The sequence below is a fragment of the Lates calcarifer genome, linkage group LG2 (assembly GCF_001640805.2).
Source record: "Lates calcarifer isolate ASB-BC8 linkage group LG2, TLL_Latcal_v3, whole genome shotgun sequence".
NCBI lineage: Eukaryota > Metazoa > Chordata > Actinopteri > Centropomidae > Lates > Lates calcarifer.
The window spans coordinates 8,662,821-8,674,114 of record NC_066834.1 but is presented as its reverse complement, the minus strand read 5'-3'; the positions used below and the strand labels follow the sequence as shown (position 1 = coordinate 8,674,114).

Genomic DNA, 11,294 nt, shown 5'->3' with positions numbered 1-11,294 from the left:
CTGCACATGAACTGTGACATTATGATTATCAGATTAGATGATTAAAATGCTTTTGTATGTAAATCAGCCATCCCAAAGCTGTAGGCGTTTGCAGACAGCAGATGGCTGATGTTAAAAGCAAATGTTGACAGTTTTAGAAAGTAAACTAAAAGAAAAGTAAACTGAAACACCTATAGAAGCAGAATCTAAAAAATCCAAAACAAATTAAATTAATTCAAAAATTCAAATTCAACATTCATATGAACTACAGTGCATTTCTCAGAGACAGGGTAGTGTACAGGAAAAAAACACAGGAATTAAGACACTCATCTTGAAAACAAAAGACTCTATCCTGTTCACATATCTGCAACTATAAAATGTGCCTTTTTATAATACAGTAGAAATGCAGATAAAACAATCTTTAAAAAAATAGTCAGATCATATTTTTCCCCAACAAGAAAATTGGTCTGTAACAGTTTCAGAAGCTGATGAAATTTTAGAGGCTTGTGCTTAAGTGTACCAGCAAAAAAGGTAGCAGTAAGGTTAGGTATTGACTCAAGTGGCTCAAGGGTTGCAGCTGCAACTCAGTACACCACTACTCATTTCCATTTCCCCCCATTTGGCTTTCTTTAACCTGCTCACACACATGGCCAAAATAGACCAGTGAACAACAGAATGAGGACAGAAGGACACATTACTTCTGCAGTAATCAGATTTCCTTTCACTGTTTGAGAATACAGCACCTTGGGTTGCGTGATATGGAAAAGGCATTCATGTCTTTTCAGCTCCTCTTCAACCTGTGCATCTGTGTAATCAGTGGGTGTGGCTATGCATTGTTTCTTAGAGAGAAAAAATATCTATAGTCAAAGGGTCACAGAGGGGTAATTATATTATCATAAATGGACAAGCCAAGGATGAAACTGAGAGTGAAGGACTACTGAATGACCTACTTATAGAACAGAAATGACCAAGCTGACCAGAGTTAAACACTGCACAAGCCATTAGCTCTATATCACCAGTGTTTAAAACAAAAGCTATGTGAAATAAAAAAAAAAAAATTCAGTTTCTGGGTATGAAATATAAGTGCAACAACAGTATTACTGCTTAACTGTAAATCATAAACTTGCCGTGCACTGCCTCCGCAATACATTATAATACGAATATTAATCATAGATATCAGGCTGTGATTTCCCTTTTCTGCTGAAGAGGATCACTACCTTTGATGTTTAATATTTGTTTCAGCTGCTGGATAAGAGCTTAGGCCTTTTGCTCTTGCCTCCAAAAATCCTCTGTGGATGGTGTAAAATTACAGTGAAATATTTGGCCAGTCAGATGGGTGTGTAGGCTGGTAATCTGCAGATGATAAAGAAAATGAGCCCACGTAACCTTGCTTTTCCTGACCTCTTTAATCATTAATCATTTTTGCAACTTCTGATCTAGACTTTGTATCTTTAAATTTGCTGCTCTTTCTAAAAAACATTCAATTTTTCCTCACTATTATTATTTCTTGTGGTTAAGGTATTAGATGACCGGAAATTCTGGAACACTGTCTTTAAAGGTACTCTATATATGTTTTTGGTATCACTACATAGCCAATGTTAGCATTGGCTAATGTCAGCTGTCTAGAAGAAATGTTGTGAGATCAACATCAAACTTCGTTCCTATTCTTGCCAAGAACTGTCTCCAGCAGTGGAAATCAATGCTAATGTTAACTCTTATTCTGTTCCTATTTCTATCACTTCTTTTTTTCTACTGAAGTTAGCATGCCAACCAGCTAGCCCCAGACTCTCCTGTCTTGTAATACCACTTTGTGTTAGTGAGTCACTGTAGCATCCAGTCTGCCCTCAGTCCAATATGAGAGGATGCAGAAGCAGTGCTGTCCAGAGGATGTTTTCTAACCTCTTGTCTTATAACGATGGCTGAAGCTCTTGCTAAAAAAAACAGCTGTTAATGCAAACATTGGCTATTTAGCTTAGCAAAAACTTGCATATAGCACCATTAAATGAATAACTATAATACATACAGTTCAAGTTCTTTGTTCTTATTGGCTGACAAATGTTTCACTACTGTAGGTTTCTTGTATATCTATGTGGGCTGGGTACTTATTTGTGGATGACACAATAAACACTGTAACAAACTATAGAATATTTAATTTCATGATCATTTGGTACAGCTTTCTAATGTTTTTCATTTAATAAGACCAAATTAATGACTGAACAAATCCAGTGGTGAGACATTACACATCCCAAACTCAATTATTTTTCATGAGATTTTTTGTAACTTTTGATACGTATTATGAAACCAAGCCATAAGCAAAATGATTGCATCACCTCTTTTCATTAGAATGTTCCAGATACTTTCAACCAAACATGAAACTCACACAATGTAGCACAATAGCTCCCAACGGTAACGCAGTGCTGACTGAATACAGGTCATTCATCCACTTGACCTTTTTCCATTCCCCGTTCTGCCTTTCCCAGACGACATGCAGTCAGAATGCAGACCACAGACTGTGTGGTCTGCATTCTGACTGCACACAAATATTCAGAGGTGCCTTAAATCATTGGTTACTTATGTCACTGTGTTGCCATTTACAGTATAATAACAAATGACCTGTAAAATATATTTTCAAAACAGAAAATAACAATCAATGCAGTCCTGTCCTCCTGTAAGAAAGGAGCCCACAGGTCATCTGTACAGTAATGATCTGCAGTAATGACGGAACAAAGGAGGAAGTCAGATGACGTCATATTTGGAGCAATAAAGCTTGCGTAAGGAGTTTAGGAGGAGGTTGGGGTGGATGAATGGGTCAACAACACACAGACCTTTGATACTAGAGACTGCCGTTCGTTTCCTGTGTGGAAACTTTCAAAAAACATGCGGACCAGTCCACAACCTTAACACCTCTAACACCCTGACATGCCTCACTAGCACATTTTCAATGCACTTCTTTTCCAGATCTCCTTGCACTTCATCTTACTGAACGGATTTAATATTTTGTACTTAGTCCAAGGTCTCTTACCATACTGAAGCTTTAGTGCTGTGCCTCACATGTAAGTCACTATGGATAATTGTAAATGTAAATGTGTTTATTATTGTTACTATGACTACGGAGGCCCTGCATGCCTTCTGCGGGAATGCTCCAATGGGCTCTATCCAAGGGTAGGGACAAAAGACCTATGGACATAGATTATATAGATAGATATATATAGATTGTATGACTTATTGCACATAGCCTCTTATACTTAAAAAATGATTTTCATCAGAATACAGTGCTTAGAATTCTGCATCACTTTGATGCTTTGTATCTTATGTGTATGCATCATTCAACACAGAGATCAGACTAAGCCTAACAACCTCATTTGTCATGCAACTCACCATTTGTCAGTTTCCATTCTGATGTTTACTGGTCTAGAACCAGTAAAACCAGTAAAACCAGTAAAAAAACCTTAGGAGGTCTAGGAGGTCTAGACCAGTGTTTACTGGTCTAGAACCAGTAAACATCAATAGGACAGAAGGACAAAGGCTTTCATTAGTAATCTGATTTGCTTTCACTATTTGAAAAAGCAGAACCTTGTTGTTGGGTCACACACAGTGAATTACAGAATGGACAAGCCAGAGAAGAAATCAAGAGTGAAGGCCTGTTGAATGACCTGTATTTGGAATGGAAATGACCAAGCTCCCCAGAGTTAAACACCAGTGGAACTCAGGGGAGTTTAAAATGGGCTCAAGACCAAGATTGACAGAGACCTCTCCACAAGACCAACCCTATAACCAGTACCCAGTGACATCTTATTTCCCTCCCAATATTCTATAAAGATCTATTTCAATTCAACAAGGTGCAATAAAAAAACAAACAAAAAAAAAAAAAAAACAAAAACAAAAAAAAAAACACAAACAAACCATGAAAAGGGGGTGCTCTCACATTAGACACCTCCTAAGGTTTTTTTATTTGACAACTTAAATGATTGTTAGGAGGTTTTCCTTCCCCATACAAGCAGTTATTTTTGTAACTTGTGCAGCAATGGTTACTGCTCCTGCACCTTCCGAAGTACTGATTATGAATGGCCGTGCTACTCTCCCTCTCCCATCAGCACCAGAACAGTGACTTGCCAACACATCCTGACCATGTCTATACCTCATGATGTTTCATGCCAATGCAATCTATGATAAAATCTATGTAGCAAACTTAATAGCTTAAACATTTCAGTGCCGAGTACCTGAATCCACATAGTTTTATATATTTACTAGTAACCCCTCTCAAGGATATGAACATGAGTATGATTGTCTGTGTCAGCACTGTCTGACACTGGTGACCTGTCAAGGAGTACCCACCCACGTCAGGTGCTAATTTGGTTGTATCGATCCTCTTAATCAAGCCATCCAGCCTGTCAATGTAATTTTTCTAGCTGGTGTAGGCTATAATCTATTGGGCTCAAACGAATGGTCCAACCTCACTAAAAAATTTAACCTTGCTAAACCTTGACACTTGAAATGCACTGGGAAAATCAGTGACAAAGAACAATCAAATAAGCAAGGAGAGCATAGCAAAATTGTATTGACATTGTGCTCATGTGTAGATGTCAGAGGTACAGCAAACCAAAACAAGCTAATTTGAACACACTGTATGTTTCTTCAGGGGCCAGAGCTCGGGATCAGCAAGTTCAGTTTCCCTGATGCAGGTGAGGTTGTAGGGAGAGACGTGTAAGAAGAGCTTAATTAACAAATGTGAATGGATGTGAATGATTTCTGATTAATGTATCTCATGTTTCCAAAGCAGATGCACAATCCATGTGAAGGATGAACTCGCTTCAACTCCTTCTGCTGGGGAATGAGCCTCGACTTCATAGCAGGATATTAATGACTCACAGCCAAGATTTATTATTGGGCATACAAAAATGGAAATCTGTCCTGGATTTACACAGCTGCACACATGGTCTTACAAGTCTCGTGTCACAGCACCAAGTTTTACAATATGAATGGAAGTCACAGTTTATGTACTTCCGTGTGCAGCCCCCAGTCCACGTTTATTGGGAGGTTACGAGGAGCAGCATTTGCTGTTAAGCCTCTGAAGAAACCATGAATATGCAGCAAAGAGTGGTTTTATTTCTTTTTCTTTTATTTCTGCCATGGATTTGACGACATTTAGGATTAGCTACTGGCATAACTACAAAAAGTGAAGTTGACAAAGTTTAGATCACATATAAGTATGTTTTCTATGCAATAGATAAAATGACCTTCTACTCCATCACTTAACATTCCCATCATGTTCAGAGTCCAGTAACTCTTAAGAGATGTTTCTGATCTGCGTCCAATTACAGTCAAAATTGCTTTTTGGATCAATGCAGCGCCAGAATGGCTCTGAATTAATATCTGCAGCTAAGCAGTGATGTGGAATGATACTCAAAGAGATCTGACAGGAATGCTGCCACATATCAGAAGAAACAGGCACTCATTTGAATGCATGCCTAACACAGTGTAAGTTTAGATCTAACTGTACTATAATTTTTAATATATCACAGAGTCTCTGAAATATTGGTGGGCCACATAGCAAAAATTAATAATTTCATTAGTTTGTGTTTCAGTGTAGGGTTTTATACTTGTACTTTGGAAAGTCGGAATAGTGTATTTGCCGTAGGTGAAAACAATTTTGAAAATATAAATTTCCAGTATCTTGCTGATATTTAGTTTATGAATACCATAGTCTAATAGTGTCTAGTGCATGGCTTATTTCTGTAAGTTATTTTTCACTATAAACTCATAACATTTAACATATTTAAAATATTAAATGGGCAAAAGTTTAGTATATTAGTTAATGGAATGCAACTATATACACTCACTGAGTAATTTATTAGGAGCACCTGTACACCTCCTTATTCATGCAATTATCCAATTAGCCAGTCATATAGATATAATCATGCAGACAGAGGTCAGGAGCTTCATATAATGTTCACATCACACATCATTAAATCATGAACTCTACACAATGTATGTTTTAGTATCCATATTATTTATCTGGTATTAATGACTGCATCAGTAGTTACATGTTCTTTAAGTAATTAAGAATACATATACTGACCAATATTTCATGTAGCAAAGTTGCTTGAATGATTTTCACTGAAAAAGTTAACCATCTCTTTTAATGATTGAATTATGTTCAATAAAATTTGGATGCTGATTCCATCAAATCCAAAGCAAACAGTTGTTATGATCAAGTTGCGCACATACTGTATATGTCTCTTTTAGAATCACACACAAGATTATTCAGCTTCTGCTTTATAATTAACTGTCTGGACATTTTGATGCATTTATTATCATAAGTCTTCACTTTAGAACAAATCAAGAGTCTGATTCAAAAGTTTAATGAGAGCTATTAATACATTTAGCTTGCTTGTGACCTCAGTACCTGACTTTATCTTAATAGACCAGACTGTGTGGAGATAATGGAGAAATAACTGAGTCAAACATTCATAAAACCACAATGCACCATAAACACTTCTGTTAAAACAGATATTACTTTGGTTAACGTGAAAGTTGACACACTTTGGCTTCTCTTACAATATTTTAATGTTTTAATATAAGCATTTTTTATTTAGTAAGAACAGTGCTGATTTTGTTAATGATGCCTTTCATCTAGAAGTGTGGGATGCTTTATTATGAGGAATCAGGTTGTATGCTGGGGAATATTGCATTCCCTGCTGAGCAAACTTTTTGCATGACTGCTCTGCAACAACATCATCAATAAAAAACCCTGATGAGGCATTAGTCAGACTAACATTCTCTGGAATTCATTTTCATTGTAATTTCAGGGGGATTTAATTTTTTGATTCTGATACACGGCACTATTTAAGAAAATTTTGCCTTCTGGATTCAGTCAGCAGGTTTCTTTTTGAGCAGTGGAATTTGTGTAAAACTCTTACCAAAAAAAAGCACACATGGATTTGTCATGTGTCATTTCAGACCTCTCACGTGTGGAGTGTAATATCGTGAAGACATGAGCGGGAAGGGAAAGGACCACTTTATTATCAAACCAATGTGTTAAAGATTGTGGCTTTGGATGATTTTGATGAAGATCACAAGCTGAAGGATTTTTTTTTTTTTAACCTTTTAAGGCTGACTACACATTGCAACAGCCTGTGCATGTTAGGACTGAAAGCTTTGCCAGGCTTTGCTTGACAACGGAGGGTTAAAAAAAAAGAAAATATCTGCAATCACCTGACTGCCTCAACCACACTAATTATTAACTGCATTTTCTCTGTAGTGTATGAAGCGCTTGTTGAGATGGTCATTCAAACAGGAGGTTGAATACAGTAGTGGCACAGCAGAAGGAAACTATATATTACTAAACACTCATCAAGGACTATGAGTGGACATCTGACAGTGGTGCAATTAACATCTGACAAATTTACCTGACATGTCATTTTCATGCTGATTTACCATTGTTTATTTCTTATTTTGTTTTTGTCTGTTTTTCTTGTTACCAACTGTGCTGTGGTTTTCTATGACATGGTTGTATGTTATTGAGATATTGAAATTCAATAAACTTTAAGTCATGAAAAAACAAATTATTAACTGAGATGATGGGTCACACACAGTGCTAACATGGCCAGCTGTTTGATGCCACGTTATCACACACCTCAAATGTTTATGATAACACTTTAATACCTCTAGGCCTTCAAAATGTCAGCAAAGCTGGCGTTCAGACTCTAACAGGCCTGCCCTCTGAGGAACACTGTGATTTCATATCTGATATACAAAAACAGAAATGCCAACGAACTGCTGTTGCCTACATGAGAAAACTGAATGGGGAAGAGAAAATTATGCTTGTTTAAATACAGAAGGCACAAATATAAACTAAGCTGCAAAAGTAATAAATATTTTTGGAGATATTTGTCCTGTATTACGAGGGTGGTGAAGTTAAATAAGCTCCATGTTCCATTCTGTGTTGAAGAGTAGAGGCAGTGAGGACAATTTATACTGAAAGTATGAATAAAAAAAGCAGCTGTATCCTGCTCTTCTCTGCAGATAACCTGTGCCTTCACACATCTGCTGGAGCAAAAATACACCTCTGCTGGAACAAAAGGGTCCTAGTCCTAGTCATTGTCTTCAAACAGACATGCATGTCAAAGCCAGATATAGATTTCGACCTACAGTAGTTTTTTGGAATACACTGTGACAGAGTCTAACTCAGTCAGAAGCAGAAGATGGAAATGTCAAATTGTGAATGATGTGTGAAGCGAAAGAAGACGTACAGCCTATATTTTACTGCTCTGAATAGTTGCTTTGATTGCAAATGTCTTCTTTGACTCCAACTTTGAGAAAAAAAATGTTCTTTTGCATGCCTGCCTAACAAAGAAGACCTTTGAGGCTACTCCAGTCACTCTTTCCACTGGTCTTGTGATGTTGCGTCATTAGAGGAAGAGCTAGCGGATTCCTATACACACACACACACACACACACATATATATATATATATATATATATATATATATATACACACACACAAAAAAAACATTAAGGGCATTGTCTTGACTGTGACAGACACTCCTGTAGTGTCTCAAAGCTTAAAAATGTCATCCAAGCCATGTTGTCGCCTTTTTTTTTAACCACCTCTCTGATAAAGGAAATTAGTCAGAAATGGAGGCTGTAATGTGGATTTACCTCCTCTGAGTACCTCTATGTATTTTCTATATTCTGTGTGTTCTTCATGTCGATTTGGGATACCTTTTTTTGGAGCTCTGAAACCCTAATTCACACTGAGGGTCGTAGCAATTGCTCTAGTTTGACATTTCACTTCGTGCGTATCACTGTGCGTAAACAGTCACAGTCAAATCAATACCACCGTTAACAGCCAGAGGACAGATGGTACCACCAGAGACTGAAATTTTAACATCTGCTTATTGCTTCAAGGTCGAACCCTTTCTCTTGACTAAATTGCATTTTCAAACTGCCCTATAATCAAAGTCCTGCTGCAATCACCTGACACTCAGGGCTATGCTTTTCACAAATCCAAGCACTGATTTCAGACTCTTTTTTTCCTAGGGTTTGGGAATAATAAACAAAGAAATGAAAGATCCTCACACTGTGACAAAGCGTGGTAATAAAGTCTATTTAATTGAAATCACCTCAGCATGTAAACAAGCTACTGATGAACCCCAATAAAACATATCAACATGTCATCGTGTCTCACATCAACTGGCCTAGTAGAACAGGTGTCTGGAGGGGGAGTCACAATATACCGCAATCCACAAATGAGTCTACAGCCTATTTGAGAAAGTTAATGTCAGCGTGCTAACATGCTCATAATTACAATCTTACCACTTAATCAGTTAATAGAATTCATCCTGATGGAGATAAAAATTTCTGTACAAACTTTCATGGCTATCCATTCAAGTGGTTGGTGAAATTTTCAGTGGGGACCAAAGTGGTGAACCAACCGCACATCCGACCAAAAGACAAGTCAACACTGACATCCACTGAACTATACTGCTACCATGGGCGAAAAACAGGGTAACACCAAGCCAAAAGGAACAGAGCCACACTGTGCAGCAATTTTGGGACAGTGGCCACAATCAAAATCGAAGGTCACGTGACAACCTGGGACCCTCATATATATTATAGAAACTATATTCTTTTCTGTGTGCATGTATTGTTGTCTAAGTCACAAACTCACATTGCATATACTCAACAACATGGTAGTGATTCATAAAGACACATATACAACTGAGTTTGATTTACAAATCATCCTCAATGAAAAAATACATTATTAAAGTTGCAAATTTCAGTCATAAACTGTCTACTATTATAGTGCAGAACTATGAATTTGAGGTTTATTTCTGATACCTCCAAGTCTCCACAGACCCTTCTACTTAATGAATAATGAGGGTGTAAAGAATTAATTTGCACTGCTTCAGATGAGGGATTTTTGTAGACCTTTCTGCTCTAGTTGGTGAGGCACAGTAGGGAAAAAAGTAGTAGAGGTCACAACCTTGAATCTTGTGGTATCATCAGCACACAATACTGTTTCTGATGCCTTTCGATCACACAGTATAAAACTGCAGATGACCATCAATCATCTGACAAGATCTTTGGGTCCACAGGGTCCAGTTCAATTGCAGAATAAAAGATTAGCCCAGTGCCTGCTGGTGTATTATTTCTCCAGATCCTCCAGAAGAGATGGATTAAAAGGAACACCACAACGCAAAAAAGAACTGATTTTCAAGACAAATCTGACCTAGTAATGAGTCTGGTGTAGGAGTAGTAAGGATTATGCTTGAGTCACCCTGTAAACCAGCGACCCATAAACCAAGCAGGAGAAAAAGGGGAGATGGCAGACTGAGTGAAAACTGGAAAAAAACACTGGGAGAACATCCAAACTACTGTGTTATCCATTATATAAACCAAAAGTTAATTCAGTTATGCTATCTAGATGTAAACATACATTTACCATAACAGACAGGCTGTTTGTTCACTCCTGTGGCTGCTGCTAAATTTGCATAACTTATCAGTGTTCAGTGAGTCCAACTACTGATGTTGACAGCAGCAAAATACAAATCCCTCCTGCTTCTTGACAGGGATCTGGAGAGCAGCTGACAGTCCTTTGAATTTAATCTGTTTAACTGAACCATCAGCTAGAGGCACACTGTCCTCAAGTGCTCTCTGCAATCATCATAATCACATTAATAACAAAATCTTTTAGTTCTATACTTCAGGGACAAATGGAGGATTTGAATAAATAAAACTGAAAAGAGTGTATTCAAACAGTAGTGATTATTGCAGCTTGATTTACTTACCACGGGGGTTGCTCTCACACTCCTGTAAGTTACACTTCTGGGTGCTCTCGGGCTGCGGCTCATGGTGACATTGAGCTTGATCCACTTCTTCTTCTGTCTCAGCCTTTGTGTTAACACATTTGATGAGTCGATGCTGTACTCCACCACCACAAGAAGCTGAACACTGCAGAGGGAGAGAGCATTTTGAGAAATTTTATGCATGCAAAAATGTCTTTCTAGTTTTACATTGTCAAACCTTTACATTTGTTTTGTAGTTTTATTTGTTATTAAAAGAATAAACCCCATGAGGCTGTGGCTTACAATGATTTAACAACAGGTAAGAGGTGTCATTAGGCACAACACAGAGCAACAAGTGTGGCTTATTGCTTTTATAAAGCAATTACTACATTCACCTGGCAAGGTTTCATAAAATAAACAGACAGTGCATAATCATCCTTCCGCTAAGCAAGGTAGTTCTTTAGCGACATTTAGCAGAATGGTTGCCAAGCAACACACAGACGCAGCAACACACAGAGGCAGTGG

The 11,294-nt window shown here is 37.6% G+C and overlaps 1 protein-coding gene across 1 annotated transcript in view; it reads right to left on the bottom strand.

Moving 5' to 3' along the window:
- Positions 1-11,294, bottom strand: part of LOC108887854 (A disintegrin and metalloproteinase with thrombospondin motifs 7) — a 75,217-nt gene that overhangs the window by 6,151 nt on the left and 57,772 nt on the right. Inside the window, exon 23 of the mRNA XM_018683481.2 lies at positions 10,773-10,935. Within this exon, the coding sequence (XP_018538997.1) occupies positions 10,773-10,935 (163 nt within the window). The remainder of the gene's footprint in view (positions 1-10,772; positions 10,936-11,294) is intronic.